This window comes from Salvia splendens, chromosome 4 (assembly GCF_004379255.2).
Source record: "Salvia splendens isolate huo1 chromosome 4, SspV2, whole genome shotgun sequence".
In the NCBI taxonomy this organism is placed as follows: Eukaryota; Viridiplantae; Streptophyta; class Magnoliopsida; order Lamiales; family Lamiaceae; genus Salvia; species Salvia splendens.
Genome location: NC_056035.1, coordinates 36,308,589 through 36,329,729, shown reverse-complemented (window position 1 = coordinate 36,329,729; position 21,141 = coordinate 36,308,589). Strand labels below are relative to the sequence as shown.

Here is a 21,141-nt window from a genome sequence, read left to right as displayed (position 1 = left end):
AACTCGTGTAAGGTTAAAATGGGACACATTGCATGACGGAGAAATTATATTTAAAAAAATAAAATGAAATGACTCGTTTTACGTGTGATTTTCCAAAATACAAGTTGATTATGATGGGATGTAAGGGTTACTATATTTTCTAAGTTATGGAATAATAAAGCATACGGATAATAATGTAATTCTTCCTCCATCTCAAAAGAATATACATTTTGGGTTTGACATGGATTTTAATGTAAAATTGATAAAGTAAGAGAGATGTAGAAAGAAAAAATAATTAAAATATTATTGGTGAACTAAAAAGAAGAGTTTTCAAAGTTAGAAAGTGCATATTTTTATAGGACGAATTAAAAAGTAAAGTGTGCATATTTTTATGGGACGGAGAGAGTATCTATGAACGCAAAATGTCATCCAAAACAAAAATTTAATAATAAAAAATGGATATCATATCAAATGCAAAAATTTTAAATACATTTGACACCATTATTTAATGAGGACCTCCAAGTAGAAGATGTCCATAAGATTGTACTACTACTACTACTAATTTAATTTTAAACTAAGAAACAAAAAATATAACTGGGGCGGAATATCCATCGCCATCAACAAATCGCTAAAAAATAAAAAAAAAACAGAAACAATTGAGTTTAGTTCAAACTCCAAAAAATGAAGAAGACAAACAGCAAGTGCACTTATTTAGGCAGCATCCCAGGCTCATACGGAACTCCAGTCTTCTTGATCCAATCGTCATAAACGAACACCTTCTGAGCCGTGAATCCCGCCGCAATCTCCGCCGTCATCTTCTTAATACCCTTCCACTTGACCCGCTTAGACAGATCCGCCCCGGGGCCGGTGTTGGCCCACTCTCCGTAGTATAGCGTGTTGAGCGCGAACGTCCCCATCCAGGGAGACCACCCGGTGGGCTGGATGCAGGCGTCAATGTTGGCCTGCATGATGATGGTCCTGGAGAACTCCTTCCATGGCCGCCCCAGGAAGGCCTCGTGCGGCGGGTTGGCTTCGATGAAGGCCTTCTCGGCTATGATGGTGCCGCCCTGGATGACGATCACGCCGTCGCCCTTCTTGTCCTTGCGCCCCTGCGCGGTCACCATGCACGCCTGGTTCGGGAGGGGCTTGCGCACCACGATCTCGCAGTTCTGGAGGATGGTCTTCGCGTCCCCGAAGATGAAGTCGATGGTGCCGCTGATGCGGCAGTCGCGGTAGAACTGCTTGTAGCTGTGGGAGTAGAGGGTGTCCTGGAACCCGTCGAGGTGGACGTTTTGGAACACGCCCATGTCCCCGTTGATTCGCAGCGCCACCGCCTGGCTCTCGGGGGCCGTGTTCTCCACCGCTATGTCCTTCGCCATGAAGCTTTCCCCTGTCACGGCTGCGGTGAAGTTTGTGACAAGTGGTTAGATTTTGTATAACCGATCGATGTGGGACAGTAGAATTCATAACTAACAATTTTGTTTAAGGACCAAACATAATTGTCAATCATGCTTATTTGGCAAATAAATCTCACATCTATTATCTTAAACAATCGATGTGACTCCACAAGATGATGAAATATGAATTCAATATTCATCATGCATTAATAAGAAGTAGAGAGGATACTCACTTAGAGTTGCAGATTGGAAGGTGGGTGTCCCTCCTTTGACACACTTGTCACCGGTGATCCTCGTCTTATCCGGTCCCTCTCCGACGATCGCAACGTTGTTCATGCCCTTCGGAACCACGACATACTCCTTATACAAACCGGCCTTCACGAAAACCACAAACGGCTTGGTACTCTTAAGAGGCACCGTAGCGATCGCCTCAGAAATAGTCTTGAACTGCCCGCTCCCGTCCTGCGCCACCGTCGCATCCGGCTTCAATGTCACCGGACCAGCCGACATCAGCCTCCTCGCGTGCACGTCCACGAAATCCGGTACCTCCTCCTCATTGCTAAGCAGCTGCCTCTTCTCCCCACCGCCGGTAAGGCCCTTAATCCCGTCCGCGATTTTCCCAAAATCAATCGACGAAACAAACTTTTGCAATTGGGAAATCATCGCAAGACCATTACTCAAAAGCTCCCCGGAAGTCTTCAAAAGATCCCTCACCTTGGCGCCGGTTTCGCCGGTGGTGTTGTCGAACGCGTCGATGCAAGTCTCCTTGTGGGCGATGGTGGCGCTGAGCCAGTTCCTGAGGTCGGCGATGTTGTCCTTCAGCTTCCCGGTGTCGAGCGCGTCGACCTTGTCGAACGACCTTCTGAGGTCGTCGATGGCGATGTTGAGAACCTCCTCGCAGACAGCGAGCGCCTTCTCGGTCAAGGGGTCGGACTGGACGGTCTTGAAGGCTTCGGAGTTCTTGATGGCGCCCTCGAGCTCGGTCACGGAGGCGTCGAACGCAGCCTTGATGAGGTCCTTAGGCTGAGTGCCGTTGGCCTTCTCTAGACTCTTCTGGCACGTCTCCTTGTAGTCGGTGCTCGCGCAGAATTTGGACGCCGTCCCCGACTCGCCTCCGCCTTCAGTTTTCTCGCCTTCCTTCTTGTCTTCTTTAGGGGGGTCCTGGGCGTGGGCAGCGGAGATCATGAACGCCGCGAGGAGGAGGAAGGCTAGGGCGGCCGCGGCCGTGAACTTATTCCTTGTGTCAGCCATCTATTATTGTTTTATTTAGCAGAACTCAATGTTTGTTTGGCTCTGAGCCGGTTAATGATTTTGGGAAGACGAGATGGGGGCTATATATAGTTTTGGAGATGTTGGTGTGGTTGTTTATGCTTCTAAATTTAGGAGCGCAAGGGAAGGAGGACTGTTGGAATTGTGTGGTAATGAGTGATGCATGCCAATTCAAGGGCGTCGTAATTCTAGAGTTTTCACCACGGAGGATATAGTCTTTCATTTTTTCATGGTAGATATTAGTGCATCATGTTAAAAAGGAATGAACAATCAACTATATACACCATATTTATGAATTCGATATAGAAGGTAATTTAGTTACTCATTTTGCATTCCCTATTAAATAGGAGTATATGAATTTTTGGACAGTTCAATTCGATTCGGAATCAATTTTATAAAAGTTCAGATTTTCGGATGGTGGATTTTGTTTTTAATTAATTTTATACGTATGTATTTTTATTGGATTAAACCCCAACCTTTCTGATATATCCGGTATCCGTTTGACTAAATCATCAACGCCACCAAAAATCAATAGTTTCTCCCTCAACTTACGAAACAAGATAGAATTACACCTCTCTCTCTCTCTCTCTCTCTCTCTAACTTAGAGCATCTCCAATAGCGGCGAGCGCACCGGCTAGCCGATTCTTGGCGCTCGCCGGTCCATTGCAGCCGGCGAGCGCCAAATCGGCGAGAAAAACGGCGAGCGCACGCCGATTCCCGAGCGCTCGGCGATGCGCTCACCGATCTCTTGGCCGCCATTGCAGGCTCCAATCGGCGAGCGGGATTTTTTTTATTATTTAATTTTCGAAACACTATATATACGCGATCTGCACGTCATTTTCATTTGCACAACTTGTTTGAACGAGTTTTCTCTCTATCTTAATTTCTGTACAAGATCAACAACGCGAAATGAGTAACGCGGGTGGTAGTAGTGGTGGTAGTGGTGGGGATGCTGAGGAGTTCGAACGACGTTTGAACGAACAGTTGGAGGCCTATACGTCCCGAGAGATCGACCGGCTGATACAACGGGCCTTGCAGCCGGCGGTACCTCGACACGTTGTCCACCGCCGAGCAGTGATTGATCGGGATCACGTAGATGCACATCAGCGGCTATTTGACGACTACTTCGCATCGGAGCCGCGGTTTAACGCCAACATTTTCAGGCGGCGTTTTAGGATAGCAAGGCCCAGTTTATGCGTATTGTTGACGCTTTGGAGCACGATGCGGCTGGGAGACCCGGCCACACACCTATTCAAAAGTGCACTGCGGCAATCAGACAGTTGGCCTACGGAGGCGCGACAGACATGTGGCACGAGAGTACCTCCACATCGGCATGTCGACTGCCCTTGAATGTATGAAGTATTTATGTCAGGGCGTGGTTGAAATATTCAGTGATCAGTACCTTCGAAGCCCTACCCCCGAAGACTGCCAGGAGCTGATGCAGATGCACGGGGCGAAGCATGGGTTCCCGGGTATGTTAGGCAGCATAGATTGTATGCATTGGGAGTGGAAGAACAGCCCCGTTGCCTGGAAAGGGTTCTACACGACCGACTACAAGGGAAAGAATCCCATGATGATCCTCGAGGCCGTAGCTGATTACCGGCTGTGGATTTGACATGCATATTTTGGGGTAGCTGGGTCGAACAACGACCTCAACGTCCTCAACTCGTGGCCCCTTTTCAACGAGCAGTGCCAGGGCGTCGGTTCGGCCATCAGTTTTGTCGCCAACGGGAACCAACATGATATGGGCTACTAATTGGCGGATGAGATATATCCTAGGTGGCCCGTCTTTGTGAAGACGATCAGATGCGCATCAGATGAGAGGAAGGTCTGCTTTGCGGAACGGCAGGAGTCGGCGCGCAAGGACGTGGAGCGCGCATTTGGTGTGCTCCAGTCTCGATAGGCGGCAATTAGGGGTCCAACGCGTTTGTGGCATGTCGACTGCATTGCTGATATAATGTACGCCTGTATTATCATGCACAACATGATTGTCGAAGATGAAGGTGTACAACTGACTAGTTGGGCCAACGACGATAATGAAGCCGGTCCAAGCCACGGCGTGGCCACCTCCAGCGTACGAAGTGGGGTACCTCACGATGAAGCCGACCGCCTCCAAGCACATGCCGACATGTGTCAAGTGGAAGCTCATATTCGACTCCAAAAGGATTTAATTGAAGAGTTGTGGGCGCGGGGGACTGAACGACGTTAGTTTTTTTTTGTAATTTTGTAATTTTTTTAATGTACATTTCTTTTAAATTTAAATGAAATTATTGCATTTTTCCGTATCTGTGTCGTAAGTTGAATTCCGTATTTTATGTGATTGTTATTTTTATAATTTTGTTTATTATGGCTGAGCTATTGCTTGTCCAGTTGCTTGTCCGGATGATGTGACAGGAGGAGTTTGTGGCTAGGCTATGACTGGGCTATCGCTATTGGAGATGCTCTTATGCAGCAAGAAAAAAAATACTACTACCAACTTATGGAGCAAGAAATAATATTCTCTCTATAAGAGCATTAGCAGTGGTGCGGATGTCCCGACGGACATCCCCGCGGACATCCCAAAAACACCTCCTGCTACGTCATACGAACATCCCACTGCGGATGCCACGTCATACGGACATCCCACTGCACAGTGGCGGACATCCCCAAAAATTTTTCGACGAACTTCCCACAATAAAATTCACAAATTAAACAATTTACGGAATTAAAATTTCGACACAAATGCTGGGAAAATGAAACCACTTTATTTTAAAAAACATACTTAATTAAAAAAATACATAATTATTAAAAAAATATTATATTGTTAAAAAAAACCGCCTTCTCACTCCTCGGATTCCCCGCCGCCACTCCCCTCGTCGTGGGAGAATCCCGGATCGGAGATAGCCCCAACTCCTCAAGCGAGAACGTCTCGATGCCAGTGTACTGAGTCTCTAGAGGAGTACTCGGCGGGTTGTCCGGCGCCAGTAAATCCATATAGGGACGTTGTCCACCGGCGATTGCATCATCCCCTCCTACTCCCCCCCGCTTCTCTGCAAGCGGAATCGTATGAGCTTAGGGCAGGGACGATCTTCAACACATCTAAAATCGATCGAAGCTGCTTACATCGAGGTTGTAGAAAAGTCAGAGCTTAGTAATAACAAGCTCGCTTGGACAATTTGCCCTAATTCCAGATCATAATCGCACGACGAATCCCGCCATGAATGCCTACAGTGTCTGGATAAACAGAAGCCGAGATCCGTGATCTTCGTCTCTTTCGGGAATACGGTTACCTTATCAGACGAGGAGACGATTGAGCTTGGTCAGGGGCTTATCCAGAGCGGGGTGAAGTTCCTATGGGTGCTGAGAGATGCGGATAAATGCGACGTGTTCGATGGCGACGTGAGGAGGGCTGTGCTGCCGGAGGGGTTTGGGGAGATTGTCTTAAAGATGGTAATCGAGAGTTAGGCGATTAAGGCTCATAGTGAAAGAGTTTGGGAGAAGATGATTTTATTCTTTTTCAATATATTTGTAGCTCTCGGCCCTTCCTCCTTAAGTAGGAGATGATACAATGTAAGTTAGGTAAGATATCAACCTATTCTAGGACAATGTAACAAATTAATTCTGTATCAATTACACATCTTTCTCCTCTAATTAAGCTTTCCAATTTCGGTATGTTTGACTTCTCTAATTTCAGCATGTTTGACACTCCCCCTCAAGTTGAGCAATGGTATCTCCAATGCTTAACTTGGCTAATGTTTCCTTGAAGACTTTTGGTAGAACCGCTTTGGTTAGTATGTCCGCGAGTTGTTCTTCCGAACGGACAAATGGGAACTCGATAATACCGCAGTCTAGCTTTTCTTTGATGAAATGCCGATCAACTTCCACGTGCTTCGTTCTGTCGTGTTGCACTGGGTTTTCTGAAATGCTGATGGCGGCCTTATTGTCACATAACAGTCGACTCTTTCGAGTAGGTGGGAACCCGATTTCTGTGAGCAACCTTCTTAGCCAGAGGATTTCCATGAGTCCACTCTTCATTCCACGGAACTCTGCTTCAGCACTCGATAGTGCTACAACCTTTTGTTTCTTACTTCTCCATGTCACCAAGTTTCCCCCTATGAAAGTAAAGTAGCCTCCCGTAGATTTTCTATCCACCGGGTTGCTTGCCCAGTCAGCATCGGTGTATCCATCAATCTCCAAGTCTTCTCTCTTTGCTAGGAAAACCCCATATCCTATAGTTCCTTTTAAATAACGCACGATCCTCAATGCAGCTTCCATGTGATTAGCTTGAGGTAGGTGCATGAACTGACTTACAATACCCACAGCGTATGCAATGTCGGGTCTGGTGTGTGAGAGATAGATGAGTTTTCCGACAAGTCGTTGGTACCTTTCTCTGTCTGCGAGCTCTGCTCCATCCTCTATCTTCAAACCATGGTTAGGAACCATTGGAGTGTCTGCGGGCTTACATTCAAGGAGACCTGTTTCAGCCAATAGATCTAGAACATACTTTTTCTGCCTTAGGAATATTCCGTGTTTAGATCGCAACACTTCTATCCCCAAGAAGTATTTTAGTGCTCCTAGATCTTTCATCGCGAATTCTTTGAACAGATTCTCCTTCAGCCTCTGGATTTCCTCTACGTCATCTCCCGTGATAATCATATCATCAACGTAGATAAGAAGGCAAGTTACCTTGTTGTCTCTTCTTTTTGTGAAGAGTGTGTGATCGGACTGGCTTTGTTGAAATCCGTGCTTGAACATAGCTTGGCAAAACCTGCCAAACCAGACCCGTGGAGACTGTTTTAAACCGTACAAGGTTTTCCGTAACCGGCAAACTTCTCCTTCTCCGAATTCCCCGGAAAAACCTTGTGGGACTTCCATGTATACTTCCTTGTTCTCTTCTAGTTCTCCATGGAGGAATGCGTTAGTCACATCGAACTGGTGTAGATTCCAGTCTTTGCAAGCTGCTACAGATAATAGTGTACGCACAGTCTCCATCTTTGCCACTGGAGAGAATGTCTCTTCATAATCTACTCCATATACTTGGGTGTATCCTTTAGCCACAAGTCTCGCCTTGTATCTCTCGATTGAACCATCTGCCCTTCTTTTTATGGTGAATATCCACCGGCATCCAACTGGCTTCTTTCCTGTTGGCAATGTACATTTCTCCCATGTACCATTTTTTACTAAGGCGTCTATCTCCTTCTTCATGGCTTCCCTCCAGTGTTTATGTTTACTTGCCTCCTCAAATGTTTGCGGAATGTCTTCTTCTTCATATAGAGCAGTTTCGAAGGCTCGGGCCATTTCTGATAGGTGACTTTGCGCAATGTTGGAGACTGCATATTTGGCCTTTCTCCCTTTCCAGTCTGGTGAGTACCTTCGAGGAGGCACTCCTCTTGTTCTTCTTGGAGGTAACTCGTATGGGTCTGTTGAATCGACATTTTGTCCACTTGTTCCACACTCCTCTCCATTGCCCCTATGAATGTTAGTGCTGTCCGGAGCTATATTATCAAAATCTGAACTGTTTACCTCAGGAATCGAAGGCGGGGTTGACGACTGGTCAGTGTCACTTTGTTCGACATTCTGTATTACCGGAGGTGACGGCCCGGCGGTGTTGCTAACTTCCTCAGGTGGACCAACGTCTATGACAGGACTTGGCTGTGACTCTTCCCCTGTTTGTAGTTCCCCTGGTGGCTCTCCCCCTGTTTGTAATTCCCCTGGTGGCACTCCCCCTAATTGGTTGTTTAGAGTATCTGGTAGCCAATCTAGGAGGTCATTATTCGGGCCATTGGCTGAAGTTTGTGTCTCCCCCTGACTACTAGATTGGGCATAGAAGTATTCCCCTTCCACAAAATCACAATTCATTGTGGTGTGTATCCTACGAGTCTTAGGGTCATAGCATCTGTAACCTTTTTGATTTTTTCCATAGCCTAGGAAAACACATTTGAGCGCGCAGGGATCAAATTTGGACCGCTCGTGTTTAGGAATGTGGACAAAGACCGAGCATCCAAACACTTTAGGTTCTAGGGATAGGGATGATGGGATGTCGAAGTGTTGGGAAAAAATATCTAATGGAGTTTTGAAGTTGAGAATGCCAGTAGGTAGACGATTTAGGAGGTACACAGCGGTTGCTACAGCTTCTGGCCAAAACGACTTTGGTACTTTAGATTCAATTAAGAGAGCTCGGGTAATTTCGAGTATGTACCTGTTTTTCCTTTCGGCTACCCCGTTTTGTTCCGGATTGTACGCACACGAGGTTTGATGGACTAATCCCTTATTCCTAAAAAATTCTCGCATTTTATTGTTAACAAATTCCCCCCCATTGTCTGATCTAAGGATCTGGATGGTGTGTTGAAACTGAGTTTGAATAAGATTATAGAAATCTACAAACCTATCAAACACGTCATGTTTATTTTTCAAGAAATAGATCCAAGTCATGCGGGAGTAGTCATCAATAAAAAGCACAAAATAACGAAAACCTTGTCCCCCCGGGATAGGAGCGGGACCCCAAACATCCGAATGTACTAAAGCAAACGGGGATTTTACTCTAGTGTTGTTCAATTTGAAGGAATGTCTATGGTTCTTAGCCAACACACAAGTATCACAGTGAAAGGAGTTCAAGGATCTAGCTAATTCAGGAAAAAGAAGACGAAAGTACCCCAAAGATGGGTGCCCTAACCGACGATGCCAAAGCCAAGCCTGTCTGTCTGTCGGTCCGGGAGTCAGCATCATTGCAACACTCTGTTGGGCTATCTCGTCCACATAGTACAGTCCGTCTCGCTCCGTGCCACGCCCAACTATCGTCCCCGTCTTGATATCCTGTAACATGCAGAAGCGAGGTTGCATCAGTAATTTGCAATTCAGTTCTCTAGTCACGTGACTTATGGATAACAGTTTATGTGATAAAGACGGAACAAAAAGACAATTCGAGAGGCATAGAGTCGGCGAGATATTGATTGTGCCTGCCCCCATAACTTGTGCTAGGTCCCCACTGGCAGTTTGGACATAGGATTTCTTCGATTTGGCTATGGAAACAAAATCCGAGGCTTCAAACGATATCGTGTCCGTTGCCCCACAGTCAAAAATCCATTGAGGGTCTTTTGGGCCCGAAACAGATGTAGAGGAACAGGCTAAGGCATCAAAGGAGTTCCGGCAGGATATGGTTGGCCCGAAATAATATTTAGGGGAGGGTGCAATTTGCAAAGTTTTTGCAAGTGGGGGGTCAGTTTGGAATTTTTCGGAAGTTTGGGGGGTGTTTTTTGCGTTTTTCTTTCGGTGGGGGTGAAACTGGGATTTTCGAGAATTCAGGGGATGGCTTTGGGATTTTCGGGAATTTTGGGGTGTAATTGGATAGATAACTCTTGGGCGGGGGTTAATTTGGAGTATTTGGGATTTTTGGGGTATATTCTGAATGGTTTTTTTTGGCTGGGGTCGGTTATTGCATTTAGAATTTGTGGGAGATGGTTTTGGAATGTAGAAGTGTTGGGCATATGTATGTTTGCGATTTGGTATTCTGGCCGCCTCCCTCAATTCTGACGTGGGAACCCTAGCTTCACCCCCTTCGCCGCCGCCACTGCTGCCGCCCGCTGGAGGATCGGTGTTGGTGGCGTGGTCATGTGCGGCGGCCGTTGGAGCCATAGCTTCACCAGGTAACCCTTCGTCGCCGCTATCGGGGATGCCGCCGCCACTACTGCTGCCCGCCGGAGGATCGGTGTTGGTGGCGTGGTCATGTGCGGCGGCCGCTGCGGCTCTCTCGCCTCCTCGGCCTCCACCGTTTCGGCCCTCTTCTCCGATAGCGTGCTCCATCCGATTTGCCCAGAAGGAGTAATTGTCTCCATTTATTCTGGATTGTAGGTGAACCAACTCTGGTTTAGGGGAGATTTGGCTTGGTTGGTGTTGGTTTGATGGCTTTAATTGTTGGTTGTTTTGCCATTTCACAATTTCAGCAAATTGTGCAGTAAGCTCTGTAATTGAAGTCACAAATTCTGCAAATTGTGCAGTAAGCTTTGTGATTGATTTCACATTGGATAGTTGGAAGTTTTCTGTGGATTCGGCTTTGATTGTGTCAAATTCTGACATCTTGGTGGGTTTGCAGGGGTTCTAGGAAAGGTCGGGAAAGGTATGCCCGGGACGGTGATGAATCTGTTCTGAGTCCCGAACCTGCTCTGATACCATCTTAAAGATGGTAATCGAGAGTTAGGCGATTAAGGCTCATAGTGAAAGAGTTTGGGAGAAGATGATTTTATTCTTTTTCAATATATTTGTAGCTCTCGGCCCTTCCTCCTTAAGTAGGAGATGATACAATGTAAGTTAGGTAAGATATCAACCTATTCTAGGACAATGTAACAAATTAATTCTGTATCAATTACACATCTTTCTCCTCTAATTAAGCTTTCCAATTTCGGTATGTTTGACTTCTCTAATTTCAGCATGTTTGACAGATTGATGATCAGGGAATGGTGGTGAGAGAGTTGGCCCCGCAGCCGCAGATATTGGCGCATCCGGCGATCGGGGGGTTCATGAGCCACTGCGGGTGTGGAATTCTTGTGTCGAGAGTATCACGGCGGGTGTGGCGATCGCGGCGTGGCCGATGCACTCCGATCAGCCCACAAATGCGGCGCTGGTTGCGGGACGGGGGTCGAGGTGATGGAGTGGAAGGACAGAGAGGAAGTGGTGAGAGCGGGGATGGTTGAGAGTGTGGTGAGGAGATTGATGGCGTCGGAGGAAGGGGAGAGGAATAGGAAGAAGGCGGAGGAGCTGGGGGCAGCCGTGAGGGAGTTGCGGGTGCAGCTGGATTCCTTCATTGCTCATATCACCAGATAGAATTTTTTTTTCCCAGTACCAATTCAATGTTATTTTTCCAGTTGTTATTTCTATTAGTATTTCAATAAACAGTTTAGTTGATTAAGAATTTATTCGAAATGGTTGATTGGCCCGTAGTCGAGTTTGAGCCCACTAGGGACGAGTCTAGTTTTCTGTAGTACTATATGTTTTTAAAATCAATCTATAAAAATATAATCAAGTACATAAATAGTCATAAAATATTAGAATTTGTAATAGATTTATGAGCCTATATATAAAATAGAAGAAAAGACTCGGCCTAAATACTTTATTTAAGTTAAGAAATTAAACCTATATTGTTTCTAATTGTATAAATTGTCCTAATGGATTTGCTTGTTGCAATATGTCTGAGATTGTGTTGTTGGGATAGAGGTCCCCAAACCGAACCGAACCGGCCGAACCGGCCCGGAACCGTCACCGGCGGTTCCGAACCGAAACCGGAACCGTCGGCGACGGTTCGAACCGTGACCAGAACCGCTGGTTCCCCCGGGCCGGTTCAGGTTCCAAATTTTGGCAAACCGTAACCGGTGGTTCCGAACCGGCGGTTCCGGCAACTTTTATAAACATTACTTATTCTTTATATATATTTTTTATAAAAAATTAATATTAAATAGTTTAATGATTTTAAATTCTAGTTGTCATTTTATTTTATTTTTGTCGAAAATAATATTTATTTGTACAATTTTATTAAATACAAATCAGTCTATTTACACAAAAAATAACTATAACTTATCATTTAATGTTTTACTTTTTGTTGATATTGACTATGCAAAATGTCTATTTTTCATTATTGTCACAAAATTTAAGATTCTTCTATACATTACTTATTACATAAAATGATTCCAATGACATTCAAAATCAAAATAAAAATAATTATGATATAATTTTAAAATAGTTCTAACATCACCAAATTATTTCTCACATACTTTAACCTTAAAATGGTCTTAGATGTACAACGTTTTTGCAAGTTTGGGTACATAACATTGCAAGTATTAAATACATATGGCGGTATGGTATATAAAACTATACTTTGCAAGTTTGGGTACATAAAATACTTTTAGTAGATTGGGACAATCAAGTAGTACAACCCGACCAAGACTACTTCCCCGGCGAAGAAGAGTAGGTCAATTCCTCTTATCAAGCCAAATAGGTAAGCAAGGTAAGAGAACTACTTGGACTTTGATTCCAAAATGCAATTGAGCATTGAAGATACGTAGGCATCTCAACTTAAATTTTAAATTTAAGTTGTGCTCGAATCATTTTCATTTATAAATTTGTAAATTTTAAGTTGTAATTTGTATCAATAAAATTGCATTTGTACATCGCATCATTATAATTTTATTTATGCAAGTATATTTACATTTTTTACTTAAATTACATTTACAATGTTAATAAAAAAAATAAAAATTCTATGAACCGCCGAACCGGACGAACCGGCCCGGAACCCGATAGGAACCGGCAGTTCCGGCGGTTGAGATGAACCGCCGGTTCACGGTTCAGGAACCGGAACCGTCGGACCTAGGACGGGCCGGTTCAGGTTCATGATTTTCTTGAACCGGAACCGGCGGTTCCGAACCGTGAACCGCTGGTTCCCGGACCGTTGTGACGTCTATGTTGGGAGAAGATATCAGGAGGATAGGGAGAATCCCATATTGGTTTTGCATTTGTTATTATTTATTCTCTCCGTCCCACAATATTTGTCACTCTTATTGTGGGTACAAATTTTAAGAAATGTAAAAAAAAGTTAGTTGGAAAAGTTATGGAATGTGAGACCCACTTTTTTATATTAGTTTTATAATAAAATGTGAGTGAAGTAAGTTAATGGAATGTGGGACCTACAAAACATTTATGGTAAATATGAAGTGTGACAATTATTATGGGACGGACCGAAATGAAAAAGAGTGACAATTATTATGGGATGGGGGAGTAAATCAGAAAAAGGAAACATTTGGGATAAAATTAGAACATGACAAAAGTTAAGAAAAAAGGAATTGTTAATATGGGGAAAAATTAGAAAATTTAAAGTTTATACGTTTAAATTTAAAAGTAGAACTTCAGGAAAAAATCAGAAAATATTGGAAGTTTGTGTATTTACATGAAAAAATAATACACGAATATTGAAAGTTTGTACTCCCTCCATTTTATAGTAGCGAATACATTTCTTTTTTACTAAAATAAGAAATTCTAGTACTATGAAACGCCTAAATGAAAAAAACGAGGAGGGAGTATGTAACAACGTGCAAAACTAAATTCTTGTGTATCGCACGAATATTACACTAGTTGCACTCTAAAATACCATATATTTTTTTTATATATAAAGCAGGTTGGTACGTACTAGGATTCTAGGACAAACATATAGTGATACTTTTATTTATAATTGAAAGTTGGAAGAGTGACCAAAAACTTAAACTAAGAGTAATATAAGTTGGAACCAAATGTGGTAAGGATGGCGAAAAACAATGCAAACTGATAATAATAAAATAAGTTGATGAGCCTAAAATCTAAATAAGAAAAAGTTGGCAGCATTATTTAAATAAAGTAGTAATTGCCTTTCTAGAAGGTTGACTATATATAATCGTACGTACATGAAAGAATGGACTCGTAATGTGAAGTCATGCCCTTCACATGAACTTACTATACTAAACCTAGAAATTTAATGTAAGGAACGAAGATGAAATTATACTGCAACTTGCGAAGACTAGTCAAAATTGGAACGCCATGCACACTTGTTTCACACTCGCCACCAAAAAAAAGAGTAGACTTTGTTAGTATTCAACAACTTTGGCTACGTACACACACAAGGCCACACAATTAAGAAAATAAAAAGTGAACCTTCGATTCTATACTATAAATAGGGAGCTCATATTCTCTCATTTTCCCATCTCATTACACAAACCATCCTACTTATAACTTCACTTTTCTCATTTTACTTCATCTAATCATGGGTGCCATCACTTACGATATTGAGATCTCTTCCTCCATCTCGGCCGCAAGGATTTTTAAGGCCGTGGTGCTCGATGTTGACACCCTCGTCCCCAAGATCATGCCTCAGGCAATCAAGAACGTCGAGATCTTGGAAGGGGATGGTGGCGTTGGGACCATCAAGCTTATCCATTTTGGCGAAGGGAGTCAGTACAAGAGCGTGAAGCACCGTGTTGATGCTATCGACAAGGAGAACTTGACCCACAGTTACAGCATAATCGAGGGCGATGTTCTTGGAGGAGTGATTGAATCCGTTACATATCATGTGAAGATCGTCCCAACTGAAGATGGAGGGAGCATTTGCAAGAACAGAAGCATCTACAACACAAAGGGTGATGCTGAGATTAGTGAGGAGAAGATTAAGGAAGGGAAAGAGAAGGCCATGGCTATGTTCAAGGCCATTGAGGCTTACCTCCTTGCCAATCCTGATGCCTAAAACCTCCAATTATACACAGCCATGAGCCATGCATGCTTGAAAACTATTGTTTTGTGTGATTTTGTTTCTTGTTTCTTCGACGTTGCATTTCCAATAACATGTATTTTCGATGTTTTCTTCTAATCAAAGGGTTCTTTGTTTTTCTATATCAATATAATGTGAACGAGATTACTCATTTAGCATTTGTTGGCACTTAGCACGTTATATAATTGTGAAATAAAATGTCTATCGATCAGCAAATATATCTCATTAATTTATTTAAAGTTCATAGCTATTTAAATCCCCGAGTTTGGTCAAATTCTGATTCATCCTACGAAATTTAAAATTTAACTAATAAATCATAAAATTTCAATTTTTCTGAGTTGTCCCTTTTATATACAAAATGTATGATATCCAAGTTGGCATTTTTAATTAAAATAAGAAAAACGTAATAAGATGAAATAAATACTTAAATCATATTTTTAAATATCAATCAAAGAACACATTTTATATATAGATAGGAAAATTGAGAAAAATTGATACTTCATAATTTAATATTCTAACTTTAAACTCCATGGGTCGGACCTGAATTTGACCAAACTTTATAATTTAAATAGCTACTAATAAACCTCTAATAAATTAATGAGACTTATTTTCTAATTAATAAACATTTTATTCTTGGTATCTTGTGTAGTGGTAATTGATATAGAGGTAATATTGTTACTTCATAAAATCGTGACTCGGTGCGCCAGAGATATCTTGTTCCTCAATTTTTTTTACCAAGCTTAGAAAAACTTAAGTAGTTAGAATTTATTACAGTACAATCAATAATGCATTCAAAGCTCTAGCACTACTAAAAAAGAAATGAGTTAAATTGAGCAAGCAACAAACTTGATTATATCAAAGTTAGAAATTTAAGAAAAAGACCCATTCCATATCTCATTTTGATCCCTAGGAGCATGCCTGCCTAAGTGGAGTATCTTTTATTTTAGATATGTTATTTGTCTATTTGTATTCATAAACAGATTTATATTTTGGGAATAAACAGGTATATTTTCAGAAATTATTTTATAAGATCCTTGGGAATTAGAGATACTCAATATATCATCGGCAGTAAGCATGCTCAAATGGAGCATCATTAACTTATTTTACTCAAACCGTCCACAGTACTATTTTGACTCGGCATGGATTTTAAAAATTTATTTGATTTTATGAAGAAAAATGGGGAATTGAGTTAGTGGAATATGAACCTCACTTTATATACTACTATTAGGGCATGTTTGATAAGTGATGTGGGATATGCATAGGTTAGTTAGTGATCAATATTTAGACCAAGTTAGGGAAAGGTATGGTTTTAATAACACACGTTTGATATCCTAGTTAATTTTTTTTTCTAATAAGCTCACTTTGTTTGATAGGAAAGTTATGAAATCAGAAATAAATATGCAATGACAAATTTGTCCTAATTAAATTCAATTATTTCCGAAATTGTCCTTGTTGCATTGACATAATTAAATCTTATTTCCAATATAATCTAGGTGGGAACAAAAAAACAATATCACATTTGTCTCTCTTTTTTCCCTCCTTATTTCTCACGGCGGCTTGCTCTATAACACTGTCACGTAAAACGTCAATAATTCGCCTATATATTGGACCGTAATTCACTTATAAATGATTTAATTTCTCAAGCATATAAGGCAGACCTATACAAAATTACAAAAATTTACTATGATAAGTTTTTAAATGCCAATCATTATATTCCTGAATTACGCACAATAGATTGTTGGGTATATGAATACAAAAAAAAGATAAACCAAATTATTGAATAAGTAATGCTTTAATATTTGCACAAAGAAATAGAACAGTGCACAACTGTGGTAGGAAGATAATGAGTTCACCTCAATTATGAGAAAGCCTTAAACAAATCCTAGAGAAGAAGTGTACGTAATCACACATGTAGGGTTTATAAGCCACAAACAGAACTCTTCAAAAACCTTATGAGAAAAAAATTGTTCCAAAAATTAAAAAATTCATCGATTATATTGAATTGAAGGAAACAAATAAAAATAATATCATCACAAGAAAGGCAACAAATTGAATAGCTCACAAAGAATTTCATTATTATAAAAAAAAAGAGAGAAAATTTGGTGATGAATGAGCACCGAATGGAAATTTTGGCAATGGACTTTGAATTTGCTTGTTCATTTTAACGCAGATTTACTTGGAGGAAGAGTTGATACAGATTTACTTGGAGGAATGCAAAATTTTTTGGAGTATATGGCTGAAGATTGACGCAAGGGTACGAAGGAGAAATTTTTTCTTTTCTAGGTAAATAAATTGAGGGAGATATGCTATCCGACCAAATTTGTGAGATACATATCACTGTATTTTGGGGGTAAATCTGCGGGCTCGGATGGGCCATGGAGATAAACAAGGGCCGAGATGGTAACTTAAATATGATATCAAATACTTAGAAATGACCATATAATTATCTATATCTAGGTATTACTAGTTTATCAAACGGGTCCTTAGTATGGAATGTGATTGTAATGATTTAGGTGAATAGTATAGTCCACTTACTTAGAAAAAGTAAACGAGACTTTAATCACATACACCCCGGCAAAATGGGATATTTTTTCGCAGACGGGGGAGTACTATTTAAAGTGAAATCCATATTTCACTAGTTTTTTCCACTCACATTCTTCAAATTTGAATCGCCAAAAAATACAATGTAATCGCGGACGAACGGAGTAATAAATAAGATGCAATTGGATGAACTATTAAAATAAAGTAATAGGAGTATTTGACATTCTAGATGATGTTGACTTTGATCGCATATGAAGGAATGAATTTGTAATGTGAAGTCATGGCCTTCCCATTTGAATGTATATAAAATGGTTAACGTTCGAAGCTGTATAATTAGTTTATAACGTATGGAATCTGTACCAAACAATAATCAATTGTAACATCACAATAGATCGCTCCAAAAAAATCAAATTAAAGAAATGAATAAGAATCGCTCCAAAAAAATCAAATTAAAGAAATGAATAAGAAATTCTACAGCAACTAAGCGAAGACAGGTCAATATAGGCACGCCATGAGCACTAATTTAACACTATCAAACAAAAGAAAGCGTAGACATATTTTATCCAACTACTCCTGGTTACACACACAAGCCCACACAATTAAGATTTAAGACACAGAACCTTCGATTCTATGCTATAAATAGGGAGCTATTATTCTCTCATGTTCCCATCTCACTAAAAGCCACATTTACAACCATTACTACACAAATCTCATCTTCCTACTTATAACTTCACTTTTCTCATTTTACTTCATCTTATCATGGGTGCCATCACTTACGATATTGAGATCCCTTCCTCCATCTCGGCTGCAAAGATTTTTAAGGCCGTGGTGCTCGATGTTGACACCCTCGTCCCCAAGATCATGCCTCAGGCAATCAAGAACGTCGAGATCTTGGAAGGGGATGGTGGCGTTGGGACCATCAAGCTTATCCATTTTGGGGAAGGGAGTCAGTACAAGAGCGTGAAGCACCGTGTGGATGCTATCGACAAGGAGAACTTGACCCACAGTTACAGCATAATCGAGGGCGATGTTCTTGGAGGAGTTATTGAATCCGTTACTTATCATGTGAAGATCGTCCCAACTGAAGATGGAGGGAGCATATGTAAGAACAGAAGCATCTACAACACAAATGGTGATGCTGAGATTAGTGAGGAGAAGATCAAGGAAGGAAAAGAGAAGGCCATGGCTATGTTCAAGGCCATTGAAGCTTACCTCCTTGCCAATCCTGATGCCTAAAAGCTTCAGTTATACACGTCCATGCATGCTTGAAAACTATTGTTTTGTGTGATTTTGTTTCTTTGTTTCTTCGACTTTGTATTTTCCAATAACATGCATTTTTGTTGTATTCTTCTCATCAAATGGTTCTTTTTTCCTATATAAAAACTACATCAAGTTGTCCACAAACTAGCATTATTTCTAAGTATTCAAAAAGATCACTGAAGTACAATTCACGTTGTACTCACTGGATCGATCAACAATATTGGCATTGAGGTTCCAAAACATCATAAAACATGAAACCAAACTCCAAATAAAACCATAGTCAGCAATGCTAGTATATATCTTGTTATATCATTCTTTGAAATAAGTTATTGTATAAAATGTGGCTGAAATCATTTTATGTTTTAGTTTTATGGGATATTACAAAGATCTAACCTGGCCTAGGACCAAACTCATATCATTCCCCTGTTCTTAGTAGTAATTCATGGAACACCACTGCGCACTTGGGGCCTTGACTTCTCTTTCTGCCATTTTCTCTAACACCTGAAATGTCACAAAAAATTGCAGACCTAACTTAATAATGATTTGTATGCAAATACATGATCAGCAGCAGTGAATCTTTTCCATCCACAAAAACCTGGGAAGAGCATATCATTGACGATACATGCAACGAACTTGAAAGGCATCGTTTCCCCATTCTTTATGCTCCTCCTGAATCTTCTTGGCCAACTCCATGAGCGACTCTCTCACTATTCCCTTCACCTCAATCAGTTCAAGTGTTGGAATTTCTCCAATGCCTTCGGGAACTTCAGAGAGATCCCAACAGTCATCGAGCACTAGACACTTGAGCATTGGGAAATGGCTACTTTCAGTTATCCAATACTTGAGACCAGACTGTTCTATCAACAGAAATTCCAGCTGAGGGAACTCTCCTTCAGTTGTTTCCCACGTGTCTGCTTTGCAAGCCCAGTAGGTTAGTTTGAGCACCCGAAGATTTGGCAACGAACCAACAACAGTCAGCTCCTCCCAAGGAAGAGGCACGCGACTTAAAGTCAGCTTTTTCAGCGTCCTCGGAAAAGTGAACATGTCCCTGTGGAAAATTTCATCACTCGAAGATGAACGAAGTTTCAAATCTTCGAGTTGATGCAGAAGTACCAGATTGTTCAGGAAACTTTGGCTCGGACGACAATCAGAACAATCGATTTCCAATTTCTTTAGATTTGGGATCATTCTCAAAATCCTTTCACTACACATGGCATGTGAAACTAAAGAAAGTGTTTGGAGGTTTTCTAGACTAGAAGTTATTCTTTCTTCTGGATCAGGTAACCGTCCATAGAAGACAAGATGTCTTAATTGAGGCAAGGTCCAGATTTCGTGTGGCAAATTGATCCAACGAGCTTTGAAACGTCTCCATGCATTCATTGAATGAAGTGTTAAAGTTTAAAGATTATGAAGCTTAGAAATGGCTGCAGGTATCCTTCCATGATAGTATATAGAAAGGTATACTAGGTTTAACAGGTCAAATAGTTCATATGGCAGTGATCTCACATAAACATCCCCTACGTCCAATACCCTCAGCAATCCAAATCTTTCCAACATATTTGCTACAGATTTTACATGGAAGCACATAATTGTATGGATGGTTAAGCTATCTATTTTAGAAAGGTATGGTAAACCCGAAGGAGAAACACTTACACGACGCTGATTTTCTCTGATTGCAAGAGGAAAATACCTCCTATCATGCCAGCCCCCAAAATCCAAAAAGAACTTCCCTTCATGCGCTTTTCTTACACACAAATCTCGCATTAGATCATGGAGGCTGCAACTTTTGATCTCGCCATCAAACTTCCTCTTGTTAACAAAAACAAGATTTCGTCTCACGAGATCCTTCAGACACTCTTTTGCCTCTTCTTCTAAGCTTTTGGATCCATCGGGATGTCTCACAAAGTTCTCAGCTACCCATAATAGTATGAGTTTTGAGGCACAGATCTCATGATCTTGGGGAAACATTCCCATGTACAAGAAACATGGCCTCAGATAATGAGGCAAGTGAGTGTAACTCAGAGACAATATACTCTCAAACTGTCCCTTTGAAGTAACAGCTGATCTTACGTCTTCAGCAATAGCCTTCCACGAAGCTGGATTTTCTCCAACTGTGGATAGCATTCCTGCAACAACCACAACTGCAAGAGGCAGTCCTCTACAGTTCCTTGCAATCTCTTCCACAATTCTCTCCAGTTCCAAAGGACAATCTTGGGGACCAAACACCTTCTTCCGGAGCAGATGACAACTTTGAATTTCATCCATTAAACGCATCTCATGAAGAGGGCTACGAGGGTCAGGATAAGCAGCAACATCGGTTAGTCTCGTGGTTAAAATGACTCGACTTCCATTACCATCATCGGGAAGTATAGCTCTTATCTCATCCCAAGCCTCCACACTCCAAATATCATCCATTATGATGTATCATCCATTATGATG

General features: G+C 41.5%; 4 protein-coding genes and 1 pseudogene across 5 annotated transcripts; 3 read left to right on the top strand and 2 right to left on the bottom strand.

The window, feature by feature from the left end:
• Window positions 1-420: 420 nt before the first annotated feature.
• On the bottom strand, window positions 421-2,797 carry LOC121798834 (pectinesterase-like). The gene is made up of 2 exons (XM_042198043.1): window positions 1,610-2,797; window positions 421-1,378 (listed from the first exon to the last, which is right to left on the bottom strand). The coding sequence occupies exons 1-2, from the start codon at window positions 2,625-2,627 to the stop codon at window positions 687-689; spliced, it is 1,710 nt and encodes a 569-aa protein (XP_042053977.1). The 5' UTR covers window positions 2,628-2,797; the 3' UTR covers window positions 421-686.
• On the top strand, window positions 2,701-11,479 carry LOC121801077 (annotated as a pseudogene).
• Window positions 11,480-14,336: 2,857 nt separating this feature from the next.
• On the top strand, window positions 14,337-15,056 carry LOC121798914 (major allergen Pru ar 1-like). Its single transcript, XM_042198177.1, has one exon. The coding sequence runs from the start codon at window positions 14,401-14,403 to the stop codon at window positions 14,875-14,877; it is 477 nt and encodes a 158-aa protein (XP_042054111.1). The 5' UTR covers window positions 14,337-14,400; the 3' UTR covers window positions 14,878-15,056.
• A 2,867-nt stretch (window positions 15,057-17,923) lies between these two features.
• LOC121799740 (major allergen Pru ar 1-like) lies at window positions 17,924-18,828 on the top strand. Its single transcript, XM_042199196.1, has one exon. The coding sequence runs from the start codon at window positions 18,202-18,204 to the stop codon at window positions 18,676-18,678; it is 477 nt and encodes a 158-aa protein (XP_042055130.1). The 5' UTR covers window positions 17,924-18,201; the 3' UTR covers window positions 18,679-18,828.
• A 266-nt stretch (window positions 18,829-19,094) lies between these two features.
• On the bottom strand, window positions 19,095-21,117 carry LOC121799739 (putative late blight resistance protein homolog R1A-10). 2 transcript variants are annotated; one of them, XM_042199194.1, is made up of 2 exons: window positions 19,298-21,117; window positions 19,095-19,203 (listed from the first exon to the last, which is right to left on the bottom strand). In XM_042199194.1, the coding sequence occupies exon 1, from the start codon at window positions 21,115-21,117 to the stop codon at window positions 20,101-20,103; it is 1,017 nt and encodes a 338-aa protein (XP_042055128.1). In that variant the 3' UTR covers window positions 19,095-19,203; window positions 19,298-20,100. The 2 variants fall into 2 exon arrangements, with proteins under 2 accessions (XP_042055128.1, XP_042055129.1); XM_042199195.1 differs by having other exon boundaries at window positions 19,325-21,117.
• Window positions 21,118-21,141: the final 24 nt, after the last annotated feature.

Excerpts from the sequence above, each read along its gene's own strand:
- LOC121799739 (XM_042199194.1), bottom strand. The coding sequence starts at position 21,117 with ATGGATGATATTTGGAGTGTGGAGGCTTGGGATGAGATAAGAGCTATA.
- LOC121798914 (XM_042198177.1), top strand. The coding sequence starts at position 14,401 with ATGGGTGCCATCACTTACGATATTGAGATCTCTTCCTCCATCTCGGCC.
- LOC121798834 (XM_042198043.1), bottom strand. The coding sequence starts at position 2,627 with ATGGCTGACACAAGGAATAAGTTCACGGCCGCGGCCGCCCTAGCCTTC. Across the intron at positions 1,379-1,609 it reads CTTCCAATCTGCAACTCTAA|CCGTGACAGGGGAAAGCTTC; the intron begins GTGAGTATCCTC and ends ACTTCACCGCAG.
- LOC121799740 (XM_042199196.1), top strand. The coding sequence starts at position 18,202 with ATGGGTGCCATCACTTACGATATTGAGATCCCTTCCTCCATCTCGGCT.